Genomic DNA, 17,495 nt, shown 5'->3' with positions numbered 1-17,495 from the left:
TAAAATTATGTGAAATTCAGTTATTTTTTTATATGGAATCGCATTTAAATAAAAAAACACATATGCATTTTTGTCGTATTTATTTATTATTTTTGACATCTTTGAATTTTATTTATTAGATTGATTATTTTAACAAAATTTGAAGAACATCATGTAAATTTTAGTTTATTAATTGGAAATTATCTAAAAAATGCACTAATAATAATAATTCACACTAAATTTCTAATCTTCTAAACATAACTTGTATTGTAAATCAATTTAGAGTTAAATTTATTTTTTGCAGGTCAAAATTAAATTTAATTGATAATCTTTAAATTTTTATTAGTTTTAGTCAGTAATTTTTAATTTTTTTATTGATTGTAGTTGGATTTGATCAATAATTTTTTATTTTTAGTGATCAAAATTAGGTTTAATAAATATTTTTTAAATTTTTTACTAGATAAAATTAAATTTGATTAATAATATTAATTTTTTAATATTAAAGTTAGATTTGACTCGTGATTTATACTTTTTTACTGTCAAAATTTTGTTAATATTTTGTTAATTTTTTATTAATCAAAATTTGATTTACTTGTCAAAATTGGGTTTATCTAATAAACTAAAAATATTTAATAGTTATAGTTATATTTATTAGTAATTGATATTTTATTATAAAAATTCTTTTAAACTTTAAAAATATATTTAATATTACTTTTTTTATTTGTTTTCTTTTATTCTACTCTTATTTGTCATCATTTTATACTATTACTATGTGTCTTTATTCTACCCACGTCGTTATTGTATACACTTTTTTTTTTAATAATTTGTCGTTAATTTTAATAAAGGACTACAACTAAATATTTTTAATTATAAATTTATTGATAATTTATTAAAATTAAAATTAATCAATAAAAAAATAAAAATTAGAATGTATATTAACTAGTATTATAATTTATCATTTATTGTAAACTTTAATTAGTATTTTTAATATTTTATTACCAAATTTAACTTTGTTTAGTTCATTACAAATATTTATTAGTTAAATATATTTTTAAATAACCAATTATATTTAAAAATTTAGGATATTTTTTTAATTTTATTGATAAAGAAGTAGAATTTGACTCAATAAAAAAATTACTACTATTGCTAATGTCACAACTTTCAATTGCTAAAATATCTTTTATAATACACCAAACAATTCTTTTAAATTTTATTAATAAAATAAAATATTTTTAAGATATATATTTTTAAGAATTAATATTTATTTTTTTTAAAAAAATAATATTAAGGTTGAAATAGGAGCCCTATTATTAGGATCAAATATTTAATAAAGTATTTTATTTAATAAAATATTATAAAATATTTGATGGATCTCGCTTAGGGGTGTTAATTCAATTAATTTGATACTAATTTAATATAATTTTTTATTTATTAAATCAATCTGGTTAATTAGGTGTTAATCAAAATAATTAATTTTTAATTTAATTTGATTAATTCGATTTTTAATAAAAAATTTATTCCATTCGATTATCTAATATTAAATCAATTTTTAATTAATTTAATTAATTTATGTATCGAATTAATCGAAAGCAATGAGCCATGAAGGTTGAAGCTGAGTTTCTTCTTTTCACACCGCCTCCCACTATTAGTAGGCTTCCTTGTTCCCAGAGACCATCATTTTATGGGCTATACATTGAAGGGTGGCCTAATCCTGTTTCCTGATCATTATTATTTATATTTATTTAAAAAGGTTTAGGTTTTCTATCTTTATTTTTCTCTTGTGACAAGTAGAGAGAACAATTTTCATTCGTCAGAATGGTCGTGATAATTGTAATGAATTTTACCGTTTTAATTTCAATATCATTTCATAAAATAAAATAATTGTGAATACCTAAAATGTTAAACAATTAATAATAAGAATAAATAATAAATAAATATATATATATATATATATATATATAACAATAATAATTAAAATTAATATAAATTTAATCTAATTAAATTTATTTAGAATAATAATAATAATAATATAAATAATAGTTAATACAAAAATTTATATGATTATATAGATTTTTTTAAAAAAAAATTTAAATTATTTTTATTATATTTTATAATATTATATATTAAACTGATTATATTTTTAGAAAATGAATTTTATTTATTAAAATATAAGTTCTTAATTTCCATTAACCTGCGTCTTCTCTGTCTTCTCTCACGTTTCGCGCCTCACACGTCGAAACCCTAAATCGCCGCCCCCGCCGCCGCCTTCTTCGACAGCACGCCAGCTTGCCGATCAGGCCACGCCGGAGCGTCTCCGACGTCGTTGTTCGATTAATCCGGAGGGTCTCGAATCTCAGGTACTTCTTCAGTTCTTCTCTTCTCTCCGTCCAGCCTGTTGAGTTCGCCTCTCTTTCCGCCCCGCCCCCGCCCCCTGCGGCCTGCTCCTGCGGTGCGCTCGGCCGCGGGAGGCTCCATCGCTTGTTCCCACTGATTCAGCTTTTTTTTCGTGTTTTTTTTAGGACTCCGACGGGCATCTTACCAGATACTAGTTCATTCTAAAGCAAATCGAGCAATTAGATAGACAGAAAAAGAAAAAATGAACCCATTGACGCTGGTGAAGCGTACTCAGAAGATTAATTTGACTGAGGCGGCGCTAGGTATTTCGGATGGGGCCTCTTGGCACGCTAAGTACAAGGACTCTGCCTACATCTTTATTGGTGGCATTTCCTTCGACCTCACGGAAGGCGACCTTCTTGCAGTCTTTGCACAGTAGGTCCTCTCTCTCGTTAATATTATTATGATAATTGTTTGCTTACTCTTCTCTACTGCAAACTGCACTTAAATGTCAAAGTTGAACTTTTTTTCTTTAGATTATTATACATCGCTGTTCTTGGATTTGGGTTGGTGCCTGCATAGCCATGGCTATCAGTGTTGCTATATTGTTTCCTAATTTCCAGTAGCCTAAAAATTCTTAAAAAATAATGAATAAACTACTGATCTATCAAATGCTAGCTTTTATTACGCAAGCAATTCATGTTCTTCACATATTCAATTTATATAAAAAGGGGCAGCTGTGAAGCTCCCGCTAGTGCAGAGTCTTGGGGAAGGGTTGGACCACAGTGGGTCTATTGTATGCAGACTTATCTTATATTTTGCAAGAGATTGTTTTGGCGACTCGAGCCCGTGATCTCAAGGTCACATGACAACAACTTTACCGTTGCGCTAAGACTTCCCTTCAGTTTGTAATTTCTCTTAAATAAGTCCATGATAAACTGATTTTGGTTAAAATTCAGTGAAATCACGGACGAGTCCAATATGCATTGGTAACTACTAAGGCCTGCATCACGTTGTTTAAGCAGTTATAATTGAATATCATGTTCGGTTTAGTAGTCAAACTTGAAATAAATATGTCACATTATTATTGAATTATTTTCCGGAAAAGCATGGCATATTCAATTTTAATGTTGTAGCTTTTGTTTCTACAACTAGTAGAGCAATCAGCTGTTCATCCATGAAGTAAAAAAAATTAAATTGTCATCATCACTTAGGAGATTCAAGAGAGATTCATAAGATCTGTAATTGGTCTTAGCTGATAGAAGTTCATCAAAGTTTTCCAAAGAATATCCATCGTAACTAAAATTCTTATGACTAACTTGGATGAAATTAACTTATTAGGTCCATCTGTTAATCGAAAATGTTCCAGCTCTAGTTGATAGTAGACCACTCATCTAAGCTTATAAGACTTCTTTATTGGCTCACAACTCACCATGTGAACTAAGCTAGGACATTGCAATCTCCCTCACTTAAGGATTGACATCCCTTTAGAACACTAAGGGCAACTCATAGCTTAGAATCATCCCTAATCGGCATGCCTAATCAATGGCATGTAAGGCTCAATGGTGCCTATACCATCACATATGTAGCCTTCCAATGCCTCTCCAAGCATAAGATTAGGATGCCAATTTTTAAAGTCCGCTTAGAGGAAATAAGTGACCCATTAACTCGCTAGATCCATCCTCCGACCCAAATGCCTAAGCTCTATATGATAGTAGCTCACTTATGTAACCTCCTTATTAATTTACTACTTTGCATACGAGGCTAAACTGGTTGTCACAAGAATCCAGAAAAATAATCTTGAAACTATGGCAAGGGAATGCCTCAAATCTTTGCAATAACATACTAACCAAAGATCCCTTACCACTTCTTTTAGTTTTGGTAATAGGTGTGCAAAATAATGGTGAAATATTATACATCAACAAAGAAGTGTTTTTATAGGTTACTGGAAATCTAGCATATGCTAAATTACCCTTTATGCAACGTAAGAGCACTTTAGTTGAGCTAGGTAACCTTCCTGCTCTGTTGGTTCCTTGTTTGCTCAATTCCAACATTGATTCAATCACGCCTATATTTGATGTAAACCTTGCTGTTAGTCTTGAGATGCCTGATCCTATCTGGTTAACTTAGATTGTTAGCAACTCTCTGTGCATACTTAGGTTGTTCTAATCAAATGAAAACTAAAACTCCCATATTGATGTATTTGTCGCCTAACCAAAATCTTGTTCTTTGTAATGATTGTAGAATTTCTTGATCCTTTTGAGGGTGACACACCTCAGTCAAAGTACTTTTTTTTTTCATCTTAAAACTGCAATCGATGATTTTGATAACTCTGCATTGGCTTTATATTTACTGAGTACACTCTTATACAAATGTCAGGTATGGAGAGGTTGTTGATGTTAATCTTGTGAGAGACAAGGCTACTGGTAAGTCGAAAGGTTTTGCCTTCCTTGCATACGAAGATCAAAGGAGTACTATCCTGGCTGTAGGTGTGTTGTTTGTATCTCTATTTACTCTCTGTATATATTGCCACTCACATGTAAATGGCAGTTACAAATTTTGTGTTTGTATTTCCTTTTGCAGATAATTTAAATGGGGCTAAGATCCTTGGTCGAATTGTGAGAGTTGATCATGTTAGTAATTATAAGAAAAAGGAAGAAGAAGAAGAAGATGCGGAGGAGCGGCAAAAGAAGAGAGAGGCACGAGGTGTATGTCGTGCCTTTCAAAGAGGTGAATGCAAGTGGGGTGATGCATGCAAATTTTCTCATGATGAACAGGTATGATTTTTTTGATAGTTGAAACACATCAGTGTTAAAGTCATTACTTTCTCTAGTTGGAAATTTGAGAAAATATTAGCAATGGAACCAGTTTGAATCATTTTGGTTTCATTAGTTTGAGCTAAATCCCTTTTATATTTTTGCACCGTCTAGTATGATTCTTGTTAGGTTGAATTTAAGTACATTAATGCATATAGATTTGCCTAGTTTGGAGAGTCAATTGGTCTTAATTTATGCAAGGAGATCCTAATGCAGAACGAAGGATAATTCCTGCATAAAATGTACAAATCACTGCCATCACTTTGATTAGCAATGAGTCGTAAGATGCATATATGGGAATAGCTGTCAAATGACAATTTGCAAGTATGTTTCTTTTGTGTTAGTTACTTTGAAGAACTTAGTTTCCAATTACCATAACAGATGTTCCTTTTTGATAAAAATATAACATTTTTTTTGACAGATGATTCTCATTGCTCTTATATGTTTCTGCATTCTGAATTTTTTTTCCCTTTTTTCTTTGTAGGCTCATTACATGTTTTACTCTGTAATTGAATTGTTTGTGGCCATATATGATTGACTTGTGTTTATTTGGCAGAGATGTGCAAACACAGGCTGGGGAGCCAAGGACCGCGAGCCAAGATGGAATCATGACAAATATGATGAGCCTCCTAAGAGTCAAAAAAAAGTTTCACAACGGACGTCAGATCATAACGATTATCATCACAAGGCAAAGGACGGCGATGACGAGGACATACATCACAGGAAGTCAAAGAGGGACCACTACTCAGAGAGGTGGAGATTGAAAGGAGATCATGAGGAGAAGCGTCATAGGCACGAGAGAGAACGCTCCACCCGCCACCGGAGTAGGGAAGATGAAGAATCTCAAAGGAGAACTCGCACATAGGGACTTTTACTTTAGTGTGGTCCATGATGTACACTTTGATGATCCATATTGTGGACCATAATTTCTACAAATGTAAAGAACATGGTAATTTATTTTCAACCAACTTGAGGGCAACTGTAATGGGGGTTTATAAATAGGGTTTATGCTATAAACCCCTCATTATAAACCTCACCCTCCATTGCATGAGTGAGGTTTGTAATTTTTTTTTTATAAATCGGTCCTAAAATCTTGAGACTAGGTTTATAAAAAAAGTTGTAAAATGTGTTCATATTTTTTCTCTTAATCCCGTTGAATGTCCTTTGTATGTCCACTGCCTGCCCTTTGCATGTTCACTGAATGTTAGAGGGTAGACAAATTTATAATAATGGAGAGGTTTTAAAACGAGTGAAGTTTTTAATTTTTGATGTAATAATGATGTGGTGGGATATAATTCTTTGTACAGAGTTTACGACTGCGGGTGTTCTAATGGTATCATTTTCAGAAGTTCTTAAACCTTATTTACATAAATATATGTCGTCATATTGAGTGAGACCGTTTAGAAGTACTAAAGTTTTGAAACCAAACACTAGTTAATAGAAGTAAATTCAATTTTGCTTCCATTTGAATATGTTATTAATGATATTGAACAGGTTCAAATGGATTTAAAATTTTACATTTGGTATTAGAGTTAGGTTTGACCATGTTTTAGTTTTATTTAATTGTGTTTGGAATTTACTGTTTATATGCTAATTTTGTAAATTTATGTTAACTAATTTAAGCATAATAAAATTAATTCTTAAGTAACTCTGGTAAGCTTAGCTTCATATTGAATTTTTGTTTGTATAATCTATTGTTTATTTATTTTATACAAGCAATGCAATGTTTAATTAAATAATATGAGCACATTCTAAATTAAATTTATATTTCTTAAGATTTTATGCAATAATATGAAGTTCAGAAAATAATTGATGTTTAGTGATCATATAATTTAAATTAATTTAGGGGTTGCCTCTCCTTAATTGATTAAAATTATACAATAAAATTTATTTAAGATCATATATAGAAAATAAACATTAATAGTAATTAATCATATGTAATAATAGATCTTATTCCACATAAATTTTTATTATATTTTGTATGATTAATTAGGATAACGATCAAATTATATTTTTTAATTTATCCAATAGAATTAGAAAAGGCAATATGATTTGATAGTTTTATCGTTAGATTAAAATGAATCTAATTGAATTAGAACTTTAGCTCATAGGTAAATTTTATGTCACTAGATCTAAATTTTATTTGATTTTATATTGATAAAACATGCGACAAAAGGTGAAATCGTTCGCTCCCGTCGCACTCGATCCCATGCCATTACGAGGTAGAACATGTTCTATGGTTTGTTAACTTCAAATTTTAATGACGAGCAAATTTGTTAAATTAATTCAGCAAATTAACATATTAATTCGCTAATATGAAATCTGATGTTTCTGAGCTCAAAGGAGATAATTATAAAATTTGTAAGGAGAGGATTCTTCTTTATAGGCTGTGCTATTAAAAAGGACGAACCTCTTGTTATAACTGAAAGCAGCTGTCAAGATGCAATTGATTTTTACGAAAAGTGAGAGTGATTTGATCGCCTCTCTATCATGTTTATAAAGATCAAAATATCTACTCGAATATGGGGGTCGTTAAGTCAATTTGACAATGTTCAAATTTTGCTTAAGGCCATTGATGATTAATTTATGACTTTAGATAAGGTAATGGCTATCACTCTAATAATATAGTTCTCATCCCTAAAAGCTCACCAGTGTTAAGCATATGCATTAGCATATCATGCTCATGAGGAATATAACAACTCAACTCAAAGCATTAGAAGTTGAGATGTTAGAATCCTTTTTGGTTCACTACATCCTTTATAGGCTACCTCTACAATATGACCCATTTGAGATATCCTATAACACACATAAAAAAAAAATGGTCTATTAAGAAGTTGATGGCCATGTGTGTTTAGGAAGAGAGTAGATTGTTTATAGAAGAATGTGAAAAAGTGAATTTAATTATTCTAAGAAAGATGTAGAGGTATTAGCTCAAGGATAAAGGAAAAAATTATTCCCCAAAAGGACATTAAAAAGGAGATTGTGTATTTCTTTTGTCATAAATGTTGAGACATTTTGGAGCTTTGGCGGTGAATAACTTCTCACGCTTTGTCGATGATGATGTGTAGTGTGTAGTGGATAAACTCGATGCAAAGCTCTCCAATGCTAACAATATGAATTTACTTAGTATCCACCTCAAGAAAAGGTGACTAATCCAAGGATCTGACCCTTATGCACACTCTCCACTATGAAACACTCCTTCTCGATGTTGGTGCAATTCCCTTAGGTCAAGGTTGATCAAGTTGACTAAGTTTGAATTGACTCAAGCTTGAGTCATAATGTGTGAGTTTCGATATTTGACAATATATGAAGATTGTTTTGACAATGTATGGAGATTGCAGGAGCAATCGTTCTTTTAGGGAGATTGATCAAGGTTGACCAGGTTAACAAGAAGAAGAGTCAAGCAGGTCAAGGTTGACCAGATACTTGACTGGAAAAGTCCTAACTAGAAGTTAGGCAAGGATAAGTCCAACAGGAAGATTGGCAGAAGAGGGAAATCCAAGTGGGTCATTGTTGATCGGATACTTGGTGTTGAAAGCCTTGGTGAGTAAAGCCAAGTAGAAGGAAAGTCCTGGTGAGTGAAGCCAGACAGTGAGAAAGTCCTGGTGAGTGAAGTCAGGTGAAAGACCTAGTGAGTGAAGCTAGGCAGATGGAAATCCTGGTGAGTGAAGTTAGGTGAAAACCCTATTGAATGAAGCTAGGCAATAAGATATCCTGGTGAGTGAAGCCAGACAATGGAAATCCAAGTGGGTCAAGGATGACCGAACATCTGGTGATTGGAAATCCAAGTAAGTCAAATGATTGACCGGATATTTGGCACAAGGAGAAAAGTCCAAGTGGGTCAAGGGATTGACCGGACACTTGGTGAAGAAGTCCCAGCAGGTCAAGGTTGACCGGATGCTAGACAATGAAGAGTCCCAACAGGTCAAGGTTGACTGGATGTTGGGTTTGGGAACTCTAGACTTGAGTTTGGCAAGTTAGGATTGGTCAATCAATCAGGTGATCGATTGAACCAGAGCCTAATCGATCAGTCGATTGATTGAGACTGTGCTGTGAGTGAAAGTAGCCCAATTGATCAGCCGATCGATTGGGGAGACCTTCTTGCGAGCACAGAGAGGTTCCCAATCGATCAGCCGATCGATTAGGCCATGCCAATCAATTAAGATTCCTTCCCTCTGGATCTTGGAGATAATAAGAGTCGGAAGCAAGCTTCTGTATAACTTTGTATGGTCCTCCCCATTGAGGTGCCAATTTGGTAACATCTCCTACAAGCTTGACACGCTTCTACACTAAATCCCCTACTTGAAAGAATCAAGGGATAACCCTTCTGTTGTAATTCTATCTCATTCGTTGTCGATAAGATGTAAGACGAGTTGATGCCTTATCTAGGGCTTCTTCAATAAGATCAAGTTCCATAAGCCGCCTACCGTCATTATCATCATCATAAAGTCGTCTACGATCAGATTCTATCCCCACTTCAATGGGGACTACTGCTTCTCCACCATATACTAGCTGAAATGGGGTTATCCTTGTGGCCTCTCGAGGAGTAGTGTGGTAAGCCCAAAGCACACTGGGTAACTCATCTACCCAACTACCACCAACATGATCTAGTTTAGTCTTAAGTCCTCGAATGATTTCTCTGTTGGTCACCTATACTTGCCCATTGCTTTGTGGATATGCTACAGAGGTGAATGCCTGGGTGATACCGTATCCTGCACACCACTATCTAATTCTTTGTCCTTGAAATTATCTTTCATTGTCAGAGACTAATTTATGCGGGATACCAAATCTACAGATAATGTGTTGCCATAAGAATTTGATGACTGCATTCTCAGTGATTCTTGCTAACAGTTCATCTTCCACCCACTTTGAGAAATAATCTACAGCTACCAATAGAAACCTTCTTTGAGCGGTGGCTAGGGGGAATGGGCCTACTATATCCATACCCCATTGATCAAAAGGGCAAGAAATGATGGAAGTCTTCAACAGTTGGGTAGGATGATGTGGGATATTATGATGTCTCTGACAAGATAGGCATGTCCTTACGAGCTGAGCCGCATCTTCTTATAGAGTAGGCCAGAAATATCCTACCATTAAAATTTTACGCGCTAGAGATCTGCCTCCAATATGACTACCGCATGAACCCTGATGAACCTCTTGTAAGATGTATTGCATATCTTCTGTGATGGTTGCTACTCGGAAAACCTATAGGTTCCACTGTACAAAAATTTTGTACAAAGGTCTGGACCTTTTCCTAGCTACCATGTGTTCTTTTAAATTAAATTTTGGATCGCCTGCGGAACTTAACACGTTTGATCCAAAACTTAATCTATTTGTTCTTTTAGGTTTTGACTTGGATTTCCTGCGGAACTTAACACGTTCGACCCAAGTCACCTTAAGTTATTAATTTCATTAAATATTAATTTCCATAAAAGGTTCCCAGTACTGACGTGGCGAGGCACATGGCCTTCTTGGATATGGGAGCAACCACCACCGACTAGACAAAACCTTTAATAGAAAGCCAATATTTAATTTCCTAAAATAACTTTAGGTTAACCAAAAGGAACAATCAAATCACAAGGAAAAGAAAGAAACAAAAGAACACAACTTCGAAAAACATATTCGAAATTCTAGAACGTAAACCTCTTGTATTTGGTATTATTTCCATAAATAACTAGCATGATGCGGAAATAGAAATTACTAGTTATACCTTGTAGAAAAACCTCTTGATCTTCTACCGTATTCCTCTTCTAACCTCGGACGTTGTGTGGGCAACGATCTTCTGAGACGAGAAACCACCAATCACCTTCTTCTCCTCCTAGCTAGGTTCGGCCAACAAAGAGGAAGCTTCATCAAGGAAGAAAAACAAAATACTAACCAAGCTCCAAGAGATGCTAGCTTTCTCTCCTTCTTCTTCTTCTCCGAGTAGTATCCGGCCACCACAAGAGCTCCAATAGAAGGGTAGGGTTCGGCCACCACAAGAGGAAGAGAGGGAGAGGTTGGCCGGCCACACCAAGGAACAAAAGAGGGAGAGGAATAATAGATGTTGTGTCTTGTGAAGGCACCCTCACCCCTTCTTTTATATTCCTTGGCCTAGGCAAATTAGGAAATTTAATTACAATAAATTTTCCTTAATTTCCTTGACATGATTTAATTGAGAGAAATAAAATTTCCCCAATTAATTTCAAGTGGCCGGCCACATTATTGGAAAACAAAAGAGGACAAGTTTTAATCAACAATTAAAACTTCCTAATTTGTTTCCGGAAATTTTAAAAAATAAAATTTCTCTTTAAAATCTCTTCATGGTTGATAAAAGGAAATTTCTATAATTTTAATTTTATCAACATGTGAATAATTTTTAAAGAAAAAATAAACATCTCTCCAATCTACAAATAAGGAAAGAGATCTAATCTCTTTCTTTAATTTTGTAGATCTTTTACAAAAGAGATATTTTAATTTTAATTCTCTTTAAAATATATCTTCCACATAATAATAAAATTAAAATTAAATTTCTTTTATAATTTTGGCCCTACTAGCTTGGGTTCAAGCTAGGGCCGGCCACCAATTCATACCTAGGCCGACCTAGCTCGATCCCAAGCTAGCTTGGCCCCCCTATTGGGTGGGTATGAAGGTGGTTATAGGTGGGTATAGAACTCTATAAATAAGAGGCTACGATAGGGACCGAGAGGAGGAATTGGTTTTGGTCTCCGATAAAATTAATCCCGTGTTCGCCTAACACACAACTTAATTTTATCAATGATAATTCATTCCACTAGAGAACTATCATTGAACTACCGCACCAATCCCAAATTACATTTTGGGCTCCTTCTTATTATGACCGTGTTAGTCTCCCCGTTTAAGATATCGAATGTCCACTAATTAAGTGAGTTACTGACAACTCATTTAATTATTGTCTAAGTCCAAGAGTAGTACCACTCAACCTTATCGTCATGTCGGACTAAGTCCACCTGCAGCGTTTAACATGACAATCCTTATGAGCTCCTCTTGGGGATATTATCAACCTAGTATCTCTAGGACACAGTTTCCTTCTATAATCAACAACACACACTATAAGTGATATCATTTCCCAATTTATCGGGCTTATTGATTCATCGAACTAAATCTCACCCATTGATAAATTAAAGAAATAAATATCAAATATATGTGCTTGTTATTATATTAGGATTAAGAGCACACACTTCCATAATAACCGAGGTCTTTGTTCCTTTATAAAGTCAGTATAAAAGAAACGACCTCAAATGGTTCTACTCCATACACTCTGAGTGTACTAGTGTAATTATATAGTCAAGATAAACTAATACCTAATTACACTACGACTTTCTAATGGTTTGTTCCTTTCCATTCTGGTCGTGAGTTACTGTTTATAAGGTACTGATAACATCATCTTCTGTATGTGACACCACATACAATGTTATCTACAATATAAATTAAATGAACAAATGTAGATAATTAGACCAAATTTGATTCTTTATTCATAATGAATGTTTACAAAGCTTAGGCTTTCAGTATACACTCCAACAATCTCCCACTTATACTAATGACTAAGCTGCCATATCTTCTACCATACATCTGATTCCCATTCCCTCCACATGCCGATCGAAATTCACGGAAGGGCCTTAGTGAAAGGATCTCGCAGGTCCGCTGATGCAACTTGGCGATGACAACTTCTCCTCGCTCACGATATCTCGTATCAGGTGGTGCCTATATATTTACTTGCCTTATGAGCTCGTGGTTCCTTCGAGTTTGCAATGATATTATCACAATAAATTGTGATGATTTTGGGCAAACCAGAATCACATCTAAGTCCATTAGAAAGTTCCCGAGCCATACCGCTTCTTTAGTTGCCTCAGAGGTCGCTACATACCGCCTTCCATGGTTGAATCCAAACGCAGCTAACACCTCCATGAAATGGCTCCTCCTCTAAAGTAAACACATAGCCGATGTAGACTTACTATTATCCCTATCTCGTCCGAATCAGTGTAACCCACAGGGAGCGAATCGTTCGCTTGGTAAACTAGCATATAATCTCTAGTCCTTCTCGGTACTTTAATATATGCTTTACCGCAGTCCAATGTCCTTATCCAGGTTACTCGATATTCACGACCATGCCCACCAAGAAATGTATATCGGTCTCGTACATAGATTGCATACATTAGGCTTCCTACACCGAAGCATAAGGAAATGCTTTCATGTCCTCTATCTCTTTCGATGTCTTTGGAGACATCTCTTTAGATAGAGCTACTCCATGTCTAAAAGGTAAGAAACCTTTCTTGGAATCCTACATGCTAAAACGAGCAAGGATTTTATCTATATATGAAGCTTGGGATAGACACAACATTCTTTTCTTACGATCCCTTATAACTTTGATCCCAAGAATGTGTGCACAATCTCCTAAATCCTTCATATCAAATTGTTTGGACAACCATACCCTTACGTCTGATAATACCTTGACATTGTTGCCAATTAACAAAATATCATCTACGTATAGTACAAGAAATACCACCACGTTTTCGTTACACTTCTTATATACACAAGACTCATCCGTACTTTGAATAAATCCATATGACTGTATTACTTCATTAAACCGGATGTTCCAAGATCTTGAAGCTTGCTTTAGTCCATAAATGGACCGATTAAGCTTGCACACTAGATGCTCTTTGCCTTTTTCAATGAACCTTTCGTTGCTTCATATGGATGTTCTCTTCAAGACATCCATTAAGGAAAGTCTTGACATCCATTTGCCAAATCTCATAATCCATATGAGCAAGAATGGATAAGAGTATCCGGATAGACTTAAGCATGGCTCCGGTGAAAAGGTTTCCTCATAATCGATTCTCTCTTTCTGTGTACCCTTCGCAACAAGCCTAGCTTTGAAGGTTTCTACCTTCCCGTCCCCTCTTTTTCTTTTGTAGATCCACTTGCATCCAACGGCTTTTACACCATCGGTGGTTCTACAAGCTCCGGACCTTATTAGAGTACATGGACTCTATTTCGAATTCATTGCCTTTTGCCAAGATCTTGATCTATATCTTGGAGTGCTTCATTATATGACCGGGATCGGGTTCATGTTTACCCGGATCAAGTCCAAGACTCTCCCAAAACATGAATCTTTCAGTCGCCTCACAACCCTCCCACTACGACGAGGTAATGCTGTGGTTGTGCATCATGTGTGACACGTGTTGCGGTCTCTGTGGTACTTCATCTTGTACTGTGGTAATGAAGTAGACATGTCCTCTCTAAGTTCTTCTAAAACAACTTTACTCTCGGGCTTGTGATCCATTATATAGTCTTCTTCTAAAAATCGGGCATTGGTGCTAACAATGACCTTCGGTCTTTAGGACTATAAAATAAACCACCTTCGTTTTAGTATATCCTACAAACACGCGAACTTCATGCGAGATTCTAACTTATCAAGATCTGGTTTCAGCACATGTGTTGCCAAATCCGAATATGTCTTAGACTGGTTTTCGCCCATTCCACAATTCTATGGGAGAAGAAACTGATTTAGAAGGTACTAAGTTCAAAACGTACTGTCTAGAGCATATCTCCAAAACGAATTTGGTAATTCGAATAACTCATCATCGATCTAACCATCTCCATAAGAGTCCTATTCCTTCGCTCTGCTACATCATTCTGTTGGGGTGTTCGGATTGAATCCGGCCTCCGATAAGTAATTCCTAAACTCTCCTAAGAGGTATTCGCCACCACGATCGGATCGTAGTGTCTTGATACTTTACCTAATCGCTCCACATCAGCCTTGTATTCTTTGAACTTATCAAAGCATTCGACTTGCGCATTAGGTAAATGTATCCATATCTTGAATAATCGCCATGAAAGAGACAAAATATTCAAAACCTCCTCTTGCACGGGATGGACATAGGACCACACAAATCAGTGAACCAACTCTAACACTTCTTTGGCTCTATACCCTTGGCCTTGAGCGGCCTCTTGGTCATTTTACCTTCTAAGAAGATTCACAAGTTGGAAAATTTTCCAACTCTAATGAACTCAAAGGTCATCCGCTATAAGCCTCTGAATCCTACTTAAATTAATATGACCAATTCTTAGATGCCAAAGATATGCTTGGTTCATTTCGAAGGTTCTTTTCTCTTATTAGAATTAGAAGATGAGTTATAAATTTTCATGTTTTGCTTTGTGGAAGAAATTGATTTAAAATATACAAATTGCCAACTAATGCACCGGAAAGATAATCACTTTATTTCTTTTAATAACTACATCGTTATCGAAAGAAACTGAATATCCATCTAAAACAGTTTAGAAACTGAAATTAAATTCTTTCTAAAACCGGTACATAAAGACAATTTCTTAAAACCAAATTTCTATTTCTACTAAAAGACAAGTAGACGTCTCCCACGCAACAGCTGCCACCTTAGTAGCATTGCCCATGTAGACGGTAATCTCCCTTCAGATAGTGGTCCTGGAACCCCGCAAGGAATTACAGACATGATCAGTGGCTCCGTATCTACACACCAGGTCTTGGTAGATAACAACGCTAAACATGTTTCAACAACTAGAGTATGAGATATACCTTTGTTTTGGTTCTTACGAGGACAGTCCGCCTTCCAATGCCCTGACTGCTTGCAGATGAAGCACTTGCCCTTCGGCTTCTTCACTCCAGCTTTAAATCCTGTACTCTGAGATTTATTCACTTTCTTTGCCGAGCCAGCTTGTTTCTTCTTCTTCTTTCCTCTCGGTTTAGAAGTAGAACCATTTTCAGCATAGTGAATTTGAGAATTGTGACGAAATAATCCTTCTGCCACTTGAAGTTCTGTCAGTAGTTCCCCTAATGAATAAATCCTCTTATTCATATTATAGTTCAAACGGAACTGCTCAAAACTTCTAGGTAGCGTTTGGAGGATCATATCGATCTGGGTTTCCCCATCAATTTCTCCTCCAAGGATCTGTATCTCGTTCAGATAAGCCATCATCTTTAGGATATGATCCCTTACAGGAGTACCCTCTTGCATGGTGGTCGTCATTATCTTTCTCATAGCTTCTTGTCTAGAAGCCCTATCTGATGACCAAAGAGTTCCTTGAGATTATATCATAAATCGTTGGTAAATCTTTATGCTGATGTTGCAATACATTTGACATTGAAGCCAAAATGTAACACCGCGCCATCTCATCTGCCTTTACCCATCTCTTATGATATTCAATCTCCTCTTGGGTAGATTCACCAGTGGGTGCATTAGGACAAGGTTCAGTCAGTACAAATTTATAGCTTTCAGCAGTCAGAACAATATCCAGGTTTCTTTTCCAATCTATGTAATTTGGTCCAGTAAGTCTATTTTGTTGAAATATGATGGACAGTGGGTTGAAAGTCATCCTAAGAATCACAAATAACTTTTGGTCAAAACTCTAAATTTAGAATAATATTGATTCCTCAAACAATACTATTTTAAATTAACCAAAACCTCATAACACCGTGAATTTTGTATGCCACGTTAGTGTGGACGTATACAATTTCAACATTTGTAAAAGGAGGGTTTTAACCCATTAATTTTATTATCTTGTCAACCTAACTTTTTGACAAATAAAATTAATAGTTGGTATTATTTGGTCACACAAATAATAACAGTGACTCCGTTGGGGAGGATACTATTAGATGTGTCTAAGTGTTCACCATTACTTGACACTAAGTCCATTAATAAGATTATGCCCCTTCCGTTGGGGAAGATCACACGCTCTTGATTAACTTCCTATAGTCATCCAAAAATGGAAGTCTGTTCTAGTGATCCGCAAACAAGCTCATCCGTTATGGAGGAAGGCACTCAGAGCCAACGCGCAAACTTGTTTGCATCACTTACAAACCAGTAATGGAGACCATGGGATTTACTTAAAAATCCCTCTCCCACTTAGTTATTTATAAATGAGGAATTTTAACTATGCTAGCCTACTAAACTTGTAAACTAACATGCACACACAGCACAATATAAAAGTAATAAATAGAAAATCTAATTTTCAACTATTATGACTTTTATCTTTAATTGTCTTCCGTGTGTTGTCATCCGAAGCTGCTGCCATATTTGGCCACCGCCACCGGGTCTAACTGTCGCATCCATCTTGCTCCTAGTTCCGCTGCGCCTCTGGTCCTTAGAAGGTTCCACACTTTGCAAGATTCGATCCGCGACATAAATAGAATTTTACATTTTTGATCCTATATTCCATAAAAGGAATGTACATGTATCTAGATCAAAAATAAAATCCTAATAAAACTAAATACAGCTCCTGCTGTATTTTAATACAATCATGCACACACATATAAATGCCCTTGACATGTCCAAGGGTCCAATCACACACATAATAACTAAAAGCCATAATAGT

General features: G+C 35.1%; 1 protein-coding gene across 1 annotated transcript; it reads left to right on the top strand.

Moving 5' to 3' along the window:
- The first annotated feature begins 2,178 nt into the window (after positions 1 to 2,178).
- On the top strand, positions 2,179 to 6,304 carry LOC122051612 (zinc finger CCCH domain-containing protein 25-like). The gene is made up of 5 exons (XM_042612824.1): positions 2,179 to 2,336; positions 2,499 to 2,748; positions 4,693 to 4,802; positions 4,897 to 5,090; positions 5,686 to 6,304. Exons 2-5 carry the CDS (start codon positions 2,576 to 2,578, stop codon positions 5,992 to 5,994), a joined length of 786 nt encoding a protein of 261 aa, XP_042468758.1. The 5' UTR covers positions 2,179 to 2,336; positions 2,499 to 2,575; the 3' UTR covers positions 5,995 to 6,304.
- Positions 6,305 to 17,495: the final 11,191 nt, after the last annotated feature.

Source organism: Zingiber officinale, chromosome 1B (genome assembly GCF_018446385.1).
Source record: "Zingiber officinale cultivar Zhangliang chromosome 1B, Zo_v1.1, whole genome shotgun sequence".
Classification (NCBI taxonomy): Eukaryota; Viridiplantae; Streptophyta; class Magnoliopsida; order Zingiberales; family Zingiberaceae; genus Zingiber; species Zingiber officinale.
This window is presented reverse-complemented; position numbering and strand designations above follow the sequence as displayed.